The sequence below is a fragment of the Mesoplodon bidens genome, assembly GCF_964165515.1.
Source record: "Mesoplodon bidens genome assembly, chromosome: 8".
NCBI lineage: Eukaryota > Metazoa > Chordata > Mammalia > Artiodactyla > Ziphiidae > Mesoplodon > Mesoplodon bidens.
Window position 1 is genome coordinate 113,330,419 of NC_138165.1, and position 19,909 is coordinate 113,350,327.

A 19,909-nucleotide genomic window follows, 5' to 3' on the forward strand; every position below is an offset into this window, starting at 1 on the left:
CCCGGAGGACAGGAGGGGCCTTGGTGGTCTTGGCGCCCCCTTCCCGGCTCTGCCCAGGAGGGGCAGCAGGCACCTCCTCCCCTCCCCTCAAGGGAGGCTGCTCACCGCCCAGCCCAAGTCATGCTGAAGGGGGGTCCGCTGGGAGTGCAGTCAAAGTGCCTCCCCAAGACCTCCCAAATTCCTACACACAGGTGAAGGAGGACTGCGGTCCAGGTGAACCAGAGCCAGGGCTCTCAGTCCCCGTGGCGGGCAGTGGAATTCAGTCCCGAGAGTTTGCTTAGTGTCTGCCCAGCACCGAGCTCCTGTTGGGATGGGAACGTGGCTTCACCAGGCGTCATGCAAGGGGCCGGGTCTCGGGGTGGCCCTGGCCACGCTGGTGCTGAGGGAGGGGCAGGCCTCGTGTCCAGGCAGACGTGAGCGGAAGAGACCAGGCTGGGGTCTCAGGAGGAGGGGACGGGCTGAGATTGTACAAGGGCAGTGGGGTGGGGGGAGCAGGGGTGCACCCAGAAGCCCTCCATCCCTACCAGCCCAGGCCTGAGGGTCAGAGCCAGGTGGAGGGGTCTAGGCCTCGAGAGGGTCTTCAGGGAGAGCTGGGAGGATCAGAGGAGGACAGGCAGGTAGGAGGCTGTGTGGTGGTCACTCACCAGGGCCCTGGGCTGGGAGGGAGATCTGGGGAGTCTCGGGGTGGGGGGTCTTGGGAAGCCAGGGGTAGGGAGGGGCTGGGCACATCGTGATGAATTTGAGAAGTCTGGGACCTTCGGGGGTGATGGGAGGACCCTGGTTTGTCTCCCTAGAGAGTCACTGGAGGGGACATCCATCTCCAGTACCCTCTGGGAAGCGTCTGGTTACCCTCTACTATTTCACGCACTGCCTGAAAACTCATAACGCAAATGCAGCAGGGCCGGTGGGCAGCTTTGGATTGTCCTGAGTCCTGGGCCATCTTGCTTCGTTGCCCGCTCATGTCCAGATGTTCATGCTGGTTTAGGATTGGCTGCCTCGGCCTGCAGTGTTCACAAGTTCCCCCCACGGTCAGCACCACAATAGACCTGGCAACAAAGGCCCCACCCTGGCCCAGGGCTCTGGAGGGCAGCCCAGGCCCTCCCCCAGCTGTGCCATCCTTGTGGAGCCAAGAGTGCCCAGGGCCGAGGCAAAGTGCCAGCTGGAGCCCAAGACCCCAAGACCAGTCTCTGGGTACCCAAGACCCAGGGTCTCCTACCCACGTCTGGGACTATTCGGACCTCTGCCACAGCCGGTCAGCTGCTCTAGACGGCTAGGAAGGAGGGCCGTCCCCACGATCATCCCACTGCCCCTCCCTTGGCTCCCACCCTGCCCCGTACCAGGGCCCACGCGTGCCCCGCCCAGTGGACGGGGAAGCCCCACATGGATGGCCATGTCCTAAAGGGGGGTGTGTGGGTGGGCCTTGTACCAGCTGTCCCTCTGCTGTTGTCAGCCCCTCCTGCCGTGCAGTTCTGGGCCTGCTGGGTGGGGTTCAGACCCCTCCCTGCCAACCCCACTTTGAAAACTGGGAGGCTGCCTGCTCCAGGAGGGCCAGAGGCAAGAGCCTGCCTCCCAGCGTCCCCGGAGAGGTCCACCACGACGGTCAGTGCAGCCCCCGCAGAGGCGGAGCAGGGCTGGAGGGTGGGATGAGGTGGTGCCCTAGGCTCGGAGCTCTCCGGACCAGCTCTTCTTTCCTCACCTGTGCTCAGAGCAGCGCCAGGATGGGCAGGGCACCCTCCCACCTTAAAAGGTGGGGAAACCAAGTCATGGGCCTTGGGTGACCTCAGCCTCGCCCAGTCCTCTCCAGGGCACTTTGCCACCGTATGGGAGCCCCGTGGCAGCCCCCACTAACTCCAGTGGGTTCACGTGGGGCTCTGGCAGCTGTCCAGGGACCTGCCAGCCCCAGACATCTCTGAGAGGGTGTTTTTCAGAGGCTGGAGGACACCGTCCTGAGCCCCATGGCCAGCAGAGAAGACCGGGCGCTGACCGTGCATGGGGGAGGCGGGCGGGCCTCACCCATCCCCGTGCCTGCCCGCATCCGAGAGATTGTGGCTGGCAGCCTGGGCGAGGAGCCGCCCCAAGGTGAGGGGGGCACCAGGGGCGCTGCAGAGCCGTCAGAGTCTAGCTTCAGGGAGCCAAGCCCCTCACTGTCCCCTGACCGGGCTGGCCCCTCCCGGCCCATCATCTTCCCCTGTGCTAGGGCGAGAACCACACCTTCCCACGGCATCGTCCACGGGGGTCAGAAGCCGATCCCCACAGCGCGCTCACCACTAGGCCACAGGGACCATGCCCACCTAGCCCTGCATTGGTTTGTCACACATTTGTGCCCACCAGTCTTGATTTAATCCATGTTCATTTTTCATTAGATGAGTGAAATCCTAAAGGTTGACACTCAGGAAGCGTGGATGCTGAGCAGCCCCTACCCCCAAGACCTCTGCTCCCCCAGACCCCGGGCCCCCTCGCGGTGCCCTCTCGCTGTCTGTCATGGCTGCGTGCGCGGCTGGGTCCCTGCACCGAGACCACCCAGCCAGTAGGGCAGCCTGGCCCCAGAGTGTGCCCCGACCCCCTCGTGCAGGGGTCCCGAGACCCCTTTCTGAAATAAGGGGCTCTCCAGCCTCCTAGAGAAACTGGGGACCTCACTGCGTGTGTTAAGGAAAAAGAAAGCCCACTGTGTGGTTAGAACAGCAACTTACTACTTGGGGGTGAGATCTGGTTACCCTGAGTCAGCAGTTCTCACTGCCTGATGGAGGTGTGGGATCCCCAGCGTCTAGGCCACCCCGCACACTCCGCTGTAACTGGTTTGGGGCTCGCCCTAGGCACGGGTCTGTACCGGGGTGAAACGTGATGTCCACGACAGGAGAGGAAGGGAGGCCCCAGATCGGGGTCCCCCAGATCAGTCCCAGCAGATCAGCAGACCGGTGGCGGGGACAGGGAGCTGGGCTGGGGGCTGGCCTGGCCACAGGCTGACCTGCTGCTGTGCCTGCAGCGGTGCGGGAGCCGCCAGCTGCCTCGGCCCACATGCAGGAGGAGCTGTCCCGGCTGGAGGAGCTGCCGGCCCAGGCGGGGGACGAGCGGGACGAGCTGGCCGGCCGGTACCATGCGGTCAGCGAGCGGGTGAGTGTGCGCAGGGACGCGTGGCAGCCAGGCCCGGGGAGACCGGTGGATCCGTCAGCGCGTCTCAGGACGTGGAATGACAGTGGTCAGCCACGGCACAGCTGGACCCTGGGCGGTGGCTAGAGAAGCTGAGGCTGGAGGGGACCTGTGAGAGCGGGACAGGTGCCCGGGGCTCCCCGGCCCCAGGGTCCTCCAGGACTCCCCCCCAGCTTAGGCACTGACTTGTGCCCCACCTGCCAGAAGCCCTGGGGGCAGCTGGGGCAGTCCTGACCCCTCGGCCCCAGCGTCCAGCCCAGCGTGAGCACGTGGCAGCAGCTGCCCAGGGGAGGAGGGGGGAGCCCAAAGGAACCGCCTGGGGGCCTGCCGAGGAACTGGCCCCGCCCCCAGCCCCCACCCCCGACAGCCGAGGGCGGACAGACCCCGGACATGCCCTCGGCCCCGGTCCTCTGTCCTCAGTGCCCTGGGCAGCCGCGGTGCCCTCCAGGGTGACTGGCTGCAGCAAGAGGCCGTTTGGTCATGACCTGTGGGGCTGGGAGGCCCTCCCGGTGGACAGATGGGGAAACCGAGGCAGAAAGGTGATGGAACTAGGCCAGAGCCTCTGTCCCATGTCTGCCACTCCAGGACATGATGGCCTCTGAGGCAGGACTGGGCTGGGGTGCCCGGCCCACAGGGTGGCGCACTGGGAGCCCCCGTGTCTGCAGAGTCCCCCTGGTCTACGTGGCAGGGCAGATGACTCCACTTTCCAGATGAGGAAACTGAGGCTCAGAGCTAGTCCGAGTTGTCCAGGGCCACGCTGCCATTGCTGGGGCTGAGACCTGACTCAGGTCTTTCTCCGGCATGACCAGTGACCAGTGGCGAATGCCCGAGGGCCCTGGGTCAGCCTCGTCTCCTCGAGGGTTCCCAGGGCTTCCTGGGATAGCCGGTGTCCCCAGCCCCACAGAGGGAGGGGCTCTCTGCCCCCACCCCAAACTGTCACACCTGTTCTCATCACCGGCCCCACCCCCGGGCAGGACTGGGAAGGCCCTCCTCATCCCCGGCAGGACCAGGAGCACTGCGGCGGCGATGTCTCCCGCCCACCCTGGGCCCTGCGCAGGGCGGGGACGGGGGCGGGGATCTTCCTAGCACAGGGTGGGGACATGTTGGGAACAAGAGGGCCTGTGGGAATAGAAGCCGCAGAAATCCTGCGGCTGATCAGGAAACCTCGTGAGTCAGTGAGCTCTGAAGTCACAGGCCCGCGCCGGCTCCGGCAGGCGGCTCAGCACCCCTTGTGAGGGCCACAGAGGGGCCCAGCCTCCCCAGGTTCCCCCAAGCAGATGGGCGGGGCGGATGGTGGTAGTGGGGGGCCGCGTGACTGTTCCGTGGGCGCCTCCATCCCGGCTAGACTCCCAGCCCCCCCCCAGCCCCCTCGGCTCAGCTGGACCCCCGGCCCCTCCTCTCCAATCCCACTGGTAGCTGCGGGGGGCACTCACCTCCCTGTACTCAGGCCCCATGTCGTGCCACAGGGGTGCCCTTCAGCTCTCCTGACCTTCCTGCCTCAGCCCCCCACCAGCCGGCCTCCTCGGGTCGGGGCCCCCAGCACTGCCTTTTCCCCTCAGAGCCCCAGGTCCCTGTCTGCTCAGGCTCCAGCAGGCTCGGGGGCCGGCCTGGCCCCATGTGGGGGGCTCCCCGCCCTGCCAGGCCCACTTACTGGGGGTGTGGTACCCACCCACCCGCTGGATGAGGGGCTGGGAGCAGACGAAGGGTTGAGCACAGGCCAGAGGGCAGCTGCAGGGGTGGGACCCCACGCTCACTCACTCCCATGGGAGTGACCCCAGGCCTGCTCTGCATCTCAGCCGTCCTGCCCCTTATGTGGCCGGACCAGAGCCTGGGCCCCCCACTCCGCCGGCCGTGGGCACATGGCACAGGGCCATGGCACGGACGGCTGCCTGCCTGACCCGTCTTAGCAGACCCAGCTCGACCCCAGCTCGACCCCAGCCCTTATCCCAGCCTGGCCCCGCCCCAACTAGGGACCCAAGGGGAACCCTCTCACCCATCCCTGGGAGGGTTTTGTGCCAAAGCTGCCCAGCCCGCTGGGCTTGGAAGTGTCCAGCCAGGTGGGTTAATGCCCCTCTCCAGCTGCAGGCCCAGCTGGAGGCCACCGAGGCTCGGCTGCGGAGGTCAGAGCAGGAACACAGCGGCGACCTGGAGGAAGCCCTCGGCCGGCTAGAGGCTGCTGAGCAGAGGTGAGGCTGGGCAGGCAGGGCGGTGGGGCAGCAGGGGGCTCGGCCGTCACCGCAAGGCAGCGGACGCCACTGTGCTGCGGGGCCGTTGGCACCTCTTCCCAGGTGACTCCAGGGCGGGGCAGCACCGGGAGGAGCAGCACGGGGAGGAGGACCACCCCCAGGGCCTCAGGTGAGAGTGCAGGTCCCGCAGGTCATGGGGCCTCCCTGGCCCTGTGCTCCCTCGTGTGTCACCCCCAGGCCCCCAACACCTGCTGAGGCTGGGGCTCCGGCCTGTACTACAGGCAGGTCTCCTGAGCTGCTCATGGCCCTCGGCTGGCCTGGCCAATCCCGGGGGGCCCGGGGGTTCTCCCCTCAGTCCCACTCTTCTTCACACTCCGGCCCTGACTCCCAGGCCCCTTTGGCTTCAAGCCAGATATCATGATCGGGCTCTCTTGCGCACCGTTGGTAAGTGTGTGTCATACCCCAGCCCCCCGGAGGTAGCCCCAAGCCCCAGGACACGGCCCCGGAAGGGAAAGGCATCTCTCCACGTTCCCTGCAGGGAGGCCAGCGGGAGGGCTGAGCCTCCACTCCACGGCCTGCTCCGTCTCCAGACCTGGGGGAGGTTAAGCCATTTGTGGAAGACTTCCCGGCCTTGGTTCATCCTCAGGGACTCTGGAAAAGGAAGAAAAGTGCTGAGAAGCATTTTGAAAACCAGTTTTGGAGAAGGGGGGTGGAGGGTGTTGGTAAATAAGCCAAGAGGAGGCTGATGCCCACAGAGCAGAGAGGCGCAGAGGAAGTCCCTGTGGCCTCGCAGCTGGCCGGGAGGTACGGGCTCCAGAGGGTTCGGGGTCCCCGACTGCAGCCACATGCAGACCTGCCCTGGGTGGAGAGAGACCCCACGGTCACAGAGGGGCTGCCCCCTCCATGGGGCGGGCCTGATTCCCTCTCCCCCCGCCCTGCCCGGCAGGGTACCCTCCCAGCCCTGGTACCCTCGGCCAGGCTCCCAAGCCCTAACCCTCTTGCTGGTCTCGGGGTCCACCCCCACACCCTGGAGTTAGGAGCTAGCCACAGCTGTGTGGCAGAGCCAGGGGAGCTCAGAGGGGGAGGAGGTGGGGAGAGCAAGCGAGTCAGGGCAGGAGGGGGCGTGCCGGGGTGGCCCCCAGAGGCTGGCCCCCGTTTGCGGGGCCACTGAGGACCGGTGCAGGTGGTCAGTGCCTCTTAGGGGCAGTCTGGGGGCTGCACAGTCGAGCTGGTGTCATCTGGGCCCAGGAGGTTCGGGGCCCGGCTGTCTGAGCACGTCTGTAGGGAGAGGCCACCCGCCCATGGCCATGCCGCTCCGTCCCTGCCCGTCCAGGAGCACCGGCCTCTCCCAGGTGAACACCCTCCTGTGGGAACAGCTAGGACACATGAAGAAAGCCAACGACAGACTGGCCGAGGAGCTGGCCGGGACGACGGGCAGCGTGCTCCGTCTGCGGGCTGAGCTGGAGCTGCGGGAGAGGCAGCGCTGGACCCAGAGAGAGGTGCTCCCCAGCTCTCGCCCGTGGGCAGGGGGGATGCCTTGTCTGGTGCCCACGGCCGGGGTCGGGGTGGGTGGCAGGAACCGGGAAAGGGCGAGCTGGCTTTTGCCATGGCCCCTCCTGGGGGCAAGGCCCCTGGCCTCCTGCCACACCATGTCCCCCACTCGGCTTGGCCACATTAGTCTGCGGGGTGGAGGATACTGCATGGGAAGACCCCCGCTTTGAGAGAAGGACCCCTGGCTGGGCTTGGAAAGTAGAGTGAGGGCTGAGCCCTGGCTCTGGCGTGGCCGTGCTGCTCTAGAGAGAAGAGTCTCCGCAGGCCCGACTCGTGGTCAGACTCAGGAGCCCGGGCCGCACCACAGCCCCCCACTCCCTGGCCAGCCCAGCAGGGCCCATGCAGCCTCCTCTGAAACCCACAGCCCTGGGTGCGGGGTCAGGACACGGGGCTCCAGGCCTCAGCCTTGCTGGGGGGAGATGCTGTGTTGACCATCCCGGGCTGGTCACCGGGGGTAGGACGTCCAGCTTGAAGTAGGGGACATACTTGAGACGGGTCACCCCACGCCTCTGCCTGTCCACATCTTCCCCGCTGAGCTTGCGACCTCTGCTCCGATCGTCCCTGGATGTCCCCACGGACCTCCCAGCGTCTGCCGCGGGCCCCATGGGCAGGATTTCTCCCCAGACGTGGCAGGAGCAGAGGCCGAGCTGGTCCTGGGTGCCTGGGCCTCAGGCTGACCCTGCACAGGTGTCCCTCGGACAAGCCCATCTCAGAGGGGCCATCTCGGCACTTCCCACACGGATCGGGCGGAGTGGGAGGCCCAACCCCACTGTGCGGACAGAGCCCCTCCTGCTGGACAGCTGTTCCGGTCAGAAGCCGAGTGGCCCCTCCTGCTGCAGCCACCCCTGCACGGGGACGGGAGGGTATCAGGGGCGCCAAGAGGGAATGCGTTTGTCATCACAGGGTGGTCGTCAATGGCTGGGCTCCCGTGTGGCGTTGGGGAGACATGGGAGACACATCACGCCCCCGCCTTGGCCGCTAGGGAAATAAATGCCCTGGAGACGGGCCTCGGGTCCAGTTTGGCACTGGTTTATCGAGAGTCTTTATTCCCCCTTGGCCTTGAAAACGACTCTCCCTGGCTGGCGGCTCTTCCTCTCAGCGCCTTAAAGACACCCTTCTGCTGGCCCGCCACGGAGGGCATCGTCTTCTTGCTCTGGCCGCTATGAGCTCTTGCTCTTGCTGTGACTTTGCGTGCTGCCGGCTTCCTGTGCTGTGCCGAAAATGTGCAGATTTCTGTTTGTCTATCTGGTTAGGACTCCTCAGGATGCTGCTCTTCCCTTGTCCTTGGAGAGCAGCTGTTACCTCCTTCAGTGCCACCCAAGCCCCTCTCTCCCCTGTCCTCTCCCGCCCCGTGGACCTCACCCATCCCCGTGCTCCCTCCCACGCTCTTAACCTCCCAGACTTTCCCTCATGCCATCCCCCTGGTCTATGTGGTAGATAATTTTTTCGAATCTACCCTCCTGGTCATCAATTTTCTCTTCTGGTGTCCAACGTCTGTTAAACCTGCCTATTAGGCTTAAATTCTAAACGTTGTATTTTTCATCTTTAAAAATTCTGACTTTTATTCTGGGTATTTTCCAGATATCTTACTCTTAACTGGTATTTTCAAGCCTCTCATGTGTTTGTTGATGCATATTAGAAAAGTTATTTTGTAGTCTGTGTCTGATGTTCTAATATCTGAACTTCTTCAAGGTGTGAGTCTATTGTTTCTGCTAGGTCTTGGTCATGGTGCTGTGTTTCCTTGTGTCTTTGGTGGTTTTTAAAAAAATTTTTTTAACTAAGAGCTGTGTGTTATCCTTGGGACTCTGAAAATTCTTTGAAACCTGGAATGAATGTGGTGTGTTCCAGAAAGGATTGTCATTTGCTTAGGACAGGTTCTTAGGGGCTCTGACGACCTTTGGGCCACACTGAAGTAAATTTTCAGCTTTATTATTATTTTTTAAGCCACCCAGGTTTTGTGAATCCAGGCTGAAAACTGCACCAAGGCTAACTTGTGGTTCCAAAACCACAGGGATATATTTTCCTTACGGTCTTGGTCCCTCCAGGCCACTGTAGCAGAAACACTCCAGCCTGGGGGCTTGTCCACAAACATGTACCTCTCATAGCTCTGGAGCCTGGAAGTCCAAGATCAAAGTGCCAGGCCCTTCAGCGGCTGGTGAAGACCGCTTCCTGGGTCACAGAACGATACCTTCTGGCTATAAGCTCACATGGCAGAAGGGACTGGACCCTCGTGGGGCCTCTGTTATAAGGACACTGACACCAATCCTGAAGGTGGAACTGGAAAGCCCCACCTCCAGATACCATCACATTGGGGATGAGGTTTCAACATGTGAATTGTGGGGACACTGCACCTCTTTACAGTGCCCTGCAGGCAGGTGTGTGTGTGCTTGCGTGCATGTGTGTGTGCATGTGTGCTTGTGTGTGTGCACTTGTTCACCGTCCACGGCACCTCCTTACAGCGCCCTGCAAGCAGCTGTGTACGTGTGCGTTTGCGTGTGTGTGTGCGCGCGCGTGTGTGCTGATTCGCCCATCTCTAGCACACCTTACTTGGAGTGCAGCTTGGGGAATCACTTCCACATGTGAGCACATTCCCCCTTGGGTGGACCTTAAGCTTTCCTCTCTGTCCCCAGAGCCCCTGTGGTCAAGGAAACATGTTCAAGTTACTGTTTGGCAAGTCCCTCTCGAGTCCCTGAGTTTACTGGTTCCTGGCTTGCGTGTCCCTTACCATACCGGCCGCCCAGCCTTGCATTCAAGAAGCTGTAAAGTCCGGCATCTCAAGTATTGCACTGTCTTGTGGGCAGGCGGGACAGGTGTCCGCTCTTCCGTGTTAGCAGGAGGGATGTCTAATTCCAGCTCTTTGATGATCACAGTCGGTGGGTGGGGTGCACGTATACACAAGGCGCTGGCACCAGGCGCAAAGGGCGTTCCCTACACAAGGTACACAGCAGGGTGTTACTGGGCTCGATGGGGGGCACCTCAGATGGGGGCTCAGGGGAGGGCGATCAGCAAGGGCTTCGTGAAGTAGCAGGTGAGTGTGTGGGTCCTGAGCTGGAGGACCCGCAGGACGTGAAAGTGCTTTGTCTGAAGCAACATTGAAAAGCCGTGGGCGGGGCTGTAACAGGCAGGAGGGGCCGTGGGAGCCCTGGAAAGCACTGGGCGTGGTGGTGAGCCCTGGGGGGGGTCCCTGGAGGTCAGTGTTCAGGACACAGCCCAGTGCAGGGGCTGGGAAGGTGGTGGGGAGACTCAGGACCTTCTGGGCTCCGGCTTAGTTCCCTGCAAGGCTGGCACCACTGACCGCCCGTGAATTCCATCGCACTCCTGCCCCCAGCTCTCCACCCCCTCCCCCCCACCCCCCCCACCCCGTTCACAGCCCAGCAGTGGGCTCTCCCTGCACCTTACAACCTTGTTCACTCCGCCTGTTCTCAGGGTGGCTCCCCCACCCCTACCACTACATGGGCTCCTACTGGCAGAGGCTTCTGCCTCCCTGCCACCTTGAAGGGCCAGGCCCCACTCCCGACGTCCTAGGGGCCCTCCGAGAGTAAGCGCTGCTCTCTAGGTCCTGGAGGAGAAGCAAAGGCCTGTTTCCTTGTGTCGTTCTCCGCACCCCCCAGCTGGAGGGCGGGAGCGGAGTGCTGCCCACGGCCCCGTGGGGGGACCAGGCTGCGTGGGTCCTGGTTCTGGAGCTGGGAGTGGTCATCTCCCCAGGTCCTCTGGGGAGGGGAGCAAAGCACTGCCCCCCGGGGATGGGGCGAGTTGCATTGCTCAGGAAGGTAAGCCAGTGGGGTAGGTGCCGCATGCAGGAGGGTAGCGATGAGGGTCTGCTCTCCGCCCCGCTGGAGCCGGAGGAGCGGATTGTGGGGCAGGTGAATGTGGCCGCAGGGCTCCCCTCACCCCTCGGCGCCTGGCCTCCGCCTGCAGTGGATGCAAGCCTTTTGCTTTCAGACTCAGCGTACTCGCGCAGTGGGGCACCAGGATGTCCTCCTCCTGCAGAGACAGGTCACAGCCCTCCGTGGACACCTGGCTGAGCTGCGTGCAGCCACCGAGAGGTGCGTGCCAGCCACCCTGCCCACCCAGAGCCAGGCGTGGGCTACATCAGGGTCAGGGAGAAGGGCACCTGATGCTGGGCCCAGGCATCGGGCCCGCCACGCTCCTCCCATGGGTGGCCCGATGGGAGTGGTGGAGACGGCAGGAGAGGTGGGCAGTGGAGGAGATGGACGGATGGACAGAGTGATGCAGGCAAGGGTGCAGGGGAGAGGAGAGAGGCAGGCCAGCTAGGGAGATACGGCGTGAGGGGGTGGCTCCACACGCAAGGACTCTGGCTTCCCTCCGGCCCTTGCCGAGAGCCTCGAACGGTCTACCTTGGGCCCTTGAGGCTCAGAGGGTGGAAGTGCTGCTCAAGGTGGACAGCCTGTCCTGTCTGGCCTGGCCCAGCTCCTGCTCACCCCTGCCCCGCTGAGATGCCACCTGGCGGGGCCTCTCCTGAGGATGGCACGGGAGGGGTCTGCGGCAGGCCTATCACCAGACCCTGCCTCTGCCACCCAGCGTGGAGCCTCCAGGCCGAGCCACAGACACAGCCCCGAGGCTCAGCGGAGCCGCCCTTGTCTCCCAGGGGCCTTGCTGACATGCGAATGGACGCGGCCAGGACGGCCCAGCGCCTGCACATGGCCTGCCTGAACCTCGGCTCCAACCTGCAGCTGACGGCCAGCCGCACAGCCAGCGCCCTGAAGCAGCAGCTGCAGGACAAGGTGCGGGAGATGCTGCAGCTTCAGGGTCGCTGGGATGCCGAGAAGGTGGCACTCCAGGCCAGGTGGGTGCAGGAGGTCAGGGGTGGGGGGCGGGGGCGGGTTGCCGCGCCCACCCATCTGCCCAGCAGCCGCGGGTCTGGGACTTTGCTCAGGTGCAGTTGTAACTCCTGATTTCACCCCACGCCCTGACACCGGGGCACTTCCCTGGTGCCGCCCACGGCTCATAATCGCCATCTCCTGGCAAAGGCAGGCGGGCCCAGACCTCCTTACCCACCACCCCCTGGAGGCAGAGCCAGCGCCCTGCGACTGGGCGCGTCTCTGTGAACACTGCCCTGGGTGCCCTCGGACCGTTTCCCCGTGGCTGCTTCCAGAAGTGGAATTTTCAGGCCTAAAAGGCCTATCCTTCCAGGGTGGGCGCTTGTTTTGAGGGCCCCCAGAGGAGCCAGGGTCCACTCCCAGTTATCGTGGGAGGTTCTGGACACGGAACTCACGTGTGGCGCTCGAAGGTCTCGTGAGGGCAGCTTCTGCAGGAAACAGGAGGCAGCTCCTAACGCTGCCACGGGCCTCTGTTCCACGGGACCTGGGGCTCACGTGGTCACAAACGCCCTCGGGGCCAGCTGAGTCCAGCACACCCCAGCCACCCCGGAGGAGAGCCACGGAGGGCCCGGGGGTACGGGCAGTCCAGCACAGCCCGAGGGTTCAGCGCCCGGGGCCTGAGCTGGGTGCTCTGGGCCCACGGGAAGGGAGGCCCGGGTGTTGGGGGGCAACCAGGGGTCTTTGAGAAGAAGGTGGTTCCCGGGAAGGAAAGACAATAACACCATTAGACTTACAGTGGCAGAGGGACCAGCCGGGACAAAAGCCCAGAGGTGAGCACGGCCCCTGCCACACCCCAAGGACAGAGCAGGGCCTTGGGAAGCCACGCTGTGGGGCTAGAGAGCTGAGTCAGGGTCAGAGCTGCACTCGGGCTCTGCGCTTTACCCTGAGACAGTGGGAGCCACTGCAGGCTCTAGAGCAGAAGAGAGGTGTCTGACTGGAGTGGGACTAAGGCCCACGCAGGCAGAGGTGGCCGAAGCCAGCAGGCAGGCCACACCCCAGGAGGAGGAAGACGGGGCCGCGGGGTTCCAGGGCCCGCCGGTGCCCCGGCCTCTGTTCTCTGCACTGACGACCCCACCCCGACTTCTCTCCAGACTCTGGGAGCAGACATTGCTGGTGGGGAAGCTCACAGAGCAGAATGCGGACAAGGAGGAAACCATCTCCTCCCTCAGAACGGAGGTTCAGGAACTGGTGCGTGGGACTGGGAGAGGGGCGGCTCGCGGTGGGGGAATCCGGGCCCCACTGAGCAGCCTCCCCCGCCAGCTGGAGTCCCATCGCAGGGGAGACCGGCCGGCCCTGGGACACTTGAGGGCTGAGGTCGAATCCCTGCAGCTCACCTTGGGCAGCGTCACAAAGGCGAGGGCCCGTCTCGGGTCCTTCCCGCGTGGAGCAGCGGAGGGGCTGCAGGGCCCTGGTGGTTTGAGCAGGCCCGGGAGATGGTCTGGAAGGACCCGTTCGACCTCAGCCCTGAGCTCTCTCCCCTCCACCCCTTCCTCCCTGCGCCCTGAAGGTGGCGCAGGCAGACGCGGGGTGCCCGGAGCCAGCCTGGAGTGGCAGCACCGAAGGCCAGGAGGCGCAGGGCCAACCAAGGAGCCCCCCACGGGCTGCGTCCCCCCCACGGGCCTGCTCCCCGGCCGCCCTGGACCCTGCGCTGCGGGCTGTGCAGGTGGCCATTGAGAGGCAGCGGCAGCGGGAGCAGGTGGGCGGCCACAGAGGCAACGCTGTGCCCCATCCCCACCGGAGCAAAGCCACAAAGCCCGCCAGGCTGAGAAGGGCAGTTACAGGGCCGGCCTGTGTCCCAGCAGGCGCCTGCCCCTGAGCCCCACACCCCGGGGAGGGTCTCCGGTCTGAAGTGCATCCTTTCTCGGGCAGTTGGGAACCCCGCTGGCTTCTGTGGTCGAAGGCCTGGCCAGGCCACGGGGCTCACGCCACGCTCCCCCTCGCGGGCAGGAGCTGCGCCGGCAGCTGGAGTCCTCCGTGGCAGCGGCCGCCGGGCTCCACGAGCAGCTGTCCGAGAGCCAGCGGGAGCTGCAGGCCTCGCGGAGGCTCCTGCAGCAGCAGGCCCGGGAGCGCCAGGACCTCCTGGGCGAGCTGGGGGCGCAGCGCCGCCGGGAGTCCAGCGAGCTCCCAGGAAGGTGAGGCTGGCGGGCTGGGCTCACCTTCTCCACGATGCCCCCCACAGGAGAAGTGAGGGCCATCTCCCGGACAGGAGGTACTCCCAGCCCAAAGGCTGCCTCCTCGCCCCTTCACCCCCCAGCCCCTGCCTGCACTGAGCACAGCCCCTCTTCCCTCGTCTGGGCCCGTCCGGGCTGTGTCTCCCCAGGACTCACCTTCCCAAAGCCCAGGCTGAGCACATGCCTGCCCCTTGGCCTGCATCCCAGGCTCCCAGCTGCCCGGCCCATTTCCACATTCCCCTCCTGGGAGCAGGCTCTGCTCTCTCCCACCTCCCCGCTGGCTGCCAGGACTCCTCCGGGGGTCTTACCCAGCCTTCACAGGTGGTCCATAAAACCCCAACTCCCGCCCCATCCACTGGGGTGGCCCCCGCGTGCCCTCCTGTCCTGTCCTGCGGATCTGGTGTTCCGTGGTGCAGTCGGCCGTGAGACTGTCTGGATTCTTCTGTGCACGTCTTACTGCACTGGGGCTGGTGGGGGTGAAGGACCTGGAAAGAGAATCCCCCAGGATTTATAGTCCTGAGTGAGAGGCTCGGTGGGCCTTCCCAAATCCACACACTGCCTGAGCCAGGAGATGGGGCGGGGAGTGGGCTGGCAGCCCAGGAAGGCTTCCTGCAGGAGGGAGCGATGCAGGGGCAGACAGGAGCACCACCTGTGCTTCCCCTCGCTCACCCCGGGGGGTTGGGACTGCAGGTCCCTCAGGGCTGCCCCTTCTCTGGGTGTCCTGACAGTGCACTCGGGTCTGAGACAGGAGGTCCAAAGGAAAAACCAATCCCAGTCCCGCTCTTGAGAAATGCACGAGAGATGGGCAAAGAGATGGGAGCAGGCGGGTTCAGCCTGGCACAGGGGCCCGGGAGCGGAGGAGCCAGGGGTGGCCCCCGGGGGGCGGAAGGGCCTTGCCAGGGGGAGACAGGAGCAGGAGTGGGGCACAGAGCAAGGCAGGCGGGGCCCCCTCACCACGCCAAGGAGCAGAGGTCACGGGGGGCCGCGGGGGAGCCGTTGGCAGGGGCGCCGCCCTCACAGCCGTGGCTTTGGCAGGGCTGGTCTGGCCGCAGCGTCCTGGGGCCGGGGGAGGGGGGGGAGGGGCAGGCTGGAGCGGCCCCTCAGCACGGGGGGAGGAGGGGCTGAATCCCAGGGACATTTGGGAAATGGGGCCTCAGGAGTCGGTGCTTCAGAGCACGGCCAGGGGAGAGCTGCTGAGACTGCAGCTCTGGCTGGTGGGTGACCGGCAGAGGGAACCCGGCTGGGGCCGGGGGGGTGGGGGTCAGCGGCGAGCACAGCTTTGACAAGGCTCGGCCGTCAGGGGAGGTCAGCACTGCAAGCAGACCTGGAGCTGTGGGGTTCCCGGCGGGCAGGCGCCCCTCCTCCCCTCTGGGCTCTGCAGATGCGGAGGCCGAGGGCAGGGACACCCCTGGCGCAGGGCCCTCCAGGGCTTTAGGGGCCCCCACAGGGCCACCAGGAGACAGGCAAGCCCACAGGTGGCCGCCCCAGGGGACAGGGCAGCCAGGGGCCGAGTCGTGGGGTCTTCTCGTCCCTCCCCACTCCTCCCTAAGCCCCGGCCCCGAGTGGCCTCCACGGCCCCCGCCCCATCTACCCTCCCGGTACTCGGCCGAGGCTCGAATGCACCCAGTGAGGGTCCCTCGGCTCCCCTCTCCGGCTGCACGCCTGGGACCCCCGGCTTCTCCTCCCCTGCTCCCAGAGAGGAGGCAGCTCTGGAGGAGGCGATGGAGGAGCTGAGGGGGACGGTGGGTGTTTCCGACAAGGAGCTCGGGGCTGCAGAGAAGCCTCCGGCGGGGGCGGGGCAGAAGGCGGAGCTGGTGAAGCAGGGCCTGCAGGGCTGGAGGGAGCTGGGGGGCAGGGGGGCCAAGCTGCCACCAGCGGGCTGTCCTGTCCCCTCTGGGCCCCGGCGTCCTCAGCTGCTGATGGGACCTCTTCTTCACCAGCCTCATCTCAGGGGTCGGGGTGCCTAGCAAGACAGCAGGCCCTGCCCATGGCGGCCGGCCCCCACCGCCACCCAGACACTCACTCCAAGTCCGGCCCAGCACCACCCTGGGGCAAATCCACCACCCTGGGCCCAGCCAAGATGGGTGCCCCAGCGTGTGTGTGCACGTGCTCCTCACCCAGGCGTGACGGCCAGGCCTCCGCTCACAATGCAACCCCCAGCCAGAAACGGCTCAGCAGTTCCTGGCCTGCAGGGCAAGCCACGCTCCTCTGGGCCCCCTGGGCTTGGAGGGAGCTGCCCTGCCTGCTGGGCCCCCATCTTGCCCTGAGGCGACCTAGCGCCCTCTGCCCTCTGGTTTCTGGGTCTCAGTCAAGGGCGCCTGGAGCAGCTGGAGGAGAAGGTCTCGGGGCTCAAGAAGGAGCTGGTGTGGGCCCAGGAGGTGCTGAACACAGCGCGGCTGCAGAGGGACGTCCTGGAGAGCGAGGGGGAGGGTCTGCGCAGCACCCTGGCCCGGGTACGACTTCCGCTCCTCTCTCCCCCCGCTGCCTGGGCCCTCAGGCCATGCCCAGAGCCCCCAAATTCAGCGGTGGCCTCCTGGGTCCCTGGCCAGTGGGCACCGGCCCACCTTCCCTGAGCGCTGGGCACACCTTCTCTCAGGGTGCCCCCTCCCTCAGTCGCCCTGTCACCTCTCCTGGCTGCATGCAGCCTTGTACCCGGGGGCCACCGTCTGCCCCAGAGGCCTCACCACCGTGGGCCCCCTTCCACCAGACCCCACCCAGAGCGCCGGCTCGCACACCTCCGTGATGCAGGGCTCACTCCCTCCCCGGTGCTAACAGCTCTGCCCAGGGGAAGCTCTGCCCATGAACCTGAAAGTCCCTCCCTGGCTTCCCCGCTGGGGTGCCCTCTGCCCTCCCGCCACCCCCCCAGGCCGAGTCCAGCAAAACCAACCTGGAACTGCTCGTGTGCCAGCTCAAGGCGGAGGGGGCGGAGCAGAGGCATTCCCTGGCTGACATGGCTGCCCTGATGGCGGGGCTGGCTCAGGACAAAGGCTCCCTGAGCCACCTGGTCCTGCAGGTGAGACGAGGGCCCAGGGGGATGGACCTTGCCTGAGCCTCGCTTCCCCAGCGTGGCTGTGAGTTCCTGCCCCCGCCCTGCTCCCCCGAGCTCAGGGCCCTCCCTTCACCCATCCTCTCCCCACCTTCTCCCCTCCTGGACCTGGGGGCTGAGGGTGTGGGGGCAGGGCCTGAACATGGACCCCTCCCTTCTCCTCTGGCGGCAGCTGGAACAAGAGCGGGCGGGTGCCCGAGAGCAGCTGGCGCGGGCAGAGCAGCAGCTGGAGCTCGTGCGGGCCGAGAGGAGGGGCCTGCAGCAGGCCTGCCATCGCCTGGAGGAGCGGCTGCAGAGGCTGGAGGCGCAGGCGGCCTGGCTCCGGCAAGAGCGGGCCCAGCTGCAGGAGCAGGTGGGCCAGGTGAGGGGTCCGCGGGGCCCCGGGCCCCCAGCCCCACCCAGCAGGGCCACCGCTGCCTCCAGGGCGGCCGGGCACACGGCACCTTTGGAAGTCACGCTGGTTCAGGATGTATGTCAGCACCAGCGCTTTCTAACTGCAATGCTGCCTGGCGTCGTGGCTGATTCGAAGCCGTCTTCCCAGTGCTGGGAGGCGGGGAACGGGGGAGGGGCACACAAAGAAGGACCTTTACATCAGGCCTGTCCCCAACATCCGGGGGCTGGGTTCTCCCCTGGTCGGAGGCCTCGGGCCCACTGATGCTCACACACTCGGGGGGAAGTCTTCACTGCTCCTCCGTTGTCTTGTTTCTCTCCTTCCTGGACCACATCCACACAAAAGAGCTGCCCCATCACTCACTAGCTCATGCATTCCTGCGTTCATTCCCAAGTCTGCTGACGTGGATCTTCCATGGAGGAGGTCAGACTCCCTGGGACGAGACACTGCAGCACCTTTGCTTTCTCCTGACATCAGCCTTGTCGGTACACATGGAAACCCTGCCTCTGCAGCGTCTCCGGCCCCCAGTGGCATTCAGACTTCATGGTCTGTCACCTTTGGGACTCAGTCCAGCCTCTTTCTGTTTCTCAGACTCTGTGCTCTCCTTTTTGCGGTCATCTTTTCCTCTTTTTTTAGGCAAAGAGTGACTACACTCAGTAAGCCACCGCACAGTTTTTGACAGTTGTAAGCACCTGTGTAGCCACCACCACAGTCAGTATGCAGAGTGTCTCCACCAGCCCAGCAGGCTCCCTCCTGTCACGGCCAACCAGGCGGCCTCTGCCCTGACCTGTTTTAGACCTTGTTGTAAATGGAGCCATGGGGCATAGACTCTTTTGAGCCTAGCTTCTCTCCCTCAACACGACGTCTTTGAGAGTCATCCCTGTTCTTAGGTGTATCAAGAGCTCCTTCTTTTTGACTGCATAGTAATATTCCATCATACGGATAAACCACATCTGCTTACCCATTCACCCGCTGCTGGACTTCTGGGTTCTTTCCATTTGGGGAGTGGACAAGACTGCTATGATCATTCGTGGTCAAGTCACTATGGATATTCTCATTTCTCTTGAGTAAATACATAGGAGTGCAATTGTGGAGTCACTGGGTAGGTGTGTGTTGAACTTTATGAGAAACTGGCGAGCAGCCTTCCACAGTGGTGGTATCACTTTACTCACCAGCAGCGTGGGAGGCTTCCAGCCACTCCTCTGCCTCATCAACATTTGGCATCATCCGTCTTTACTTTTTAGCTATTCTGTATGTGTGAAGTTATACGCCACTGTGGTTTTAATTGGCATTTTCTGACAACAAATGGCATTAAGCACATTTTCATATGCTTTTACTAAATATTCATATACCTTATTTTGTCAACTATTCAAGTCTATTGCCTATTTTTATTGGGTTTTCATATTTTGGTTATGGATATATAGGAGTTCATATATCTTGGATAAAAGTAGGTTGCCAGACAGATGTACTCACATTTCTGTGACTCGCCTATACATTTTCTTAATGGTATTTTTGATGGACAGAAAAGTTTAACTTTGGCAAAATTCAGTTCACCAAGTTTAAAAAAAATTTATGGTTAATGTTTTCTAGGTGCTGTCTGAGAAATTTTTGCCTAGCTCAAGGACGAGACAATATCCTACTCTGTTTTCATCTAGCTCTTAGGTCTATGATCCATTTCAAGTTGATTTTTCTGTACAGCAGTGGCTCTCAAAGTGTGTTCCTCAGACCAGCAGCATCAGTATCACTTGAAAACTTGTTTAAAATGCAAATTCTCAGCTGCCCTCCCCAAACCTACTGAATCTGAAACTCTGTGCGTGGGGCCCAGAAATCTGGATTTTAATTATCCCTCCCAGTGATTCTGATGCACATTAAGGTGTGAGAACCACAGGTGTGTGGTATGAAATAGGAACTGAAGTCCATTATTTTTCACACTAATATCCAGTTGTTCCAGCACCAATTTTTGAAAAGACTTTCCTTTCCTCCTTGAATTATCTTGGCAACTTGTTGAAAATAAATCGATCATACATGTGCATATATGTGCCTAGATCATATTGTTGATCTGTGCAAACTGATCTATTTGTTCATCCTTTCACGAAAACTGCACTGTCTTCATTCCTGTAGCTTTTTAATGTCTTGAAATTAAGTAATGTGAGTATTCCCATCTTATCCTTCTTTTCAAGATTGTTTGGCTGTTCTCAAACCTTTGCATATTCATATACATTTTAGAATTAGATTGTCAATTTCTATACCCAAAAAAGCCTGGTAGAACCTTGATTGGGATTGTGTTGAATTTATATGTCAATTTGAGAAGACTGGACATCTTAACTGTATCTAGTTGTCCATCCATGAACATGGTATATCTCTCCGTTTTTTTCTTTACTTAATTCCTCTCAGCTGTGTTTTGTAGTTTTCAGTGTAGAGGTCTTGCACATCTTTGATTAAATTAATTCCTAGTTTTGATATTGTGCCTTGCTGTTTTAATTCCATTTTCCTATGTCCATTACTAGTATATAGAAATACAATCTCATAGATTAACTTTCAATCATGCAATCTTGACAAATTCACTGATAAGCACC

General features: G+C 62.7%; 1 protein-coding gene across 12 annotated transcripts in view; it reads left to right on the top strand.

Annotated features, from left to right (window-relative positions):
• Positions 1-19,909, top strand: part of CROCC2 (ciliary rootlet coiled-coil, rootletin family member 2) — a 61,979-nt gene that overhangs the window by 9,546 nt on the left and 32,524 nt on the right. For 8 of the 12 annotated variants that reach the window (XR_014016503.1, XM_081242475.1, XM_081242469.1 and 5 more), the window contains exons 2-13: positions 1,929-2,079; positions 2,984-3,111; positions 5,227-5,333; positions 6,667-6,832; positions 10,827-10,930; positions 11,494-11,691; positions 12,817-12,913; positions 13,233-13,421; positions 13,673-13,857; positions 16,205-16,349; positions 16,763-16,909; positions 17,115-17,303. Coding sequence is in view for 11 of the 12 variants with exons in the window: in XM_081242475.1 (XP_081098601.1) it covers positions 1,929-2,079; positions 2,984-3,111; positions 5,227-5,333; positions 6,667-6,832; positions 10,827-10,930; positions 11,494-11,691; positions 12,817-12,913; positions 13,233-13,421; positions 13,673-13,857; positions 16,205-16,349; positions 16,763-16,909; positions 17,115-17,303 (1,806 nt within the window). In the remaining variant the exon portion in view is untranslated. Of the gene's footprint in view, positions 1-1,928; positions 2,080-2,983; positions 3,112-5,226; positions 5,334-6,666; positions 6,833-10,750; positions 10,931-11,426; positions 11,692-12,816; positions 12,914-13,232; positions 13,422-13,672; positions 13,858-16,204; positions 16,350-16,762; positions 16,910-17,114; positions 17,304-19,909 lie in introns of those variants that run through there. The other 4 variants (XM_081242472.1, XM_081242473.1, XM_081242479.1 and 1 more) reach the window with 4 other exon arrangements.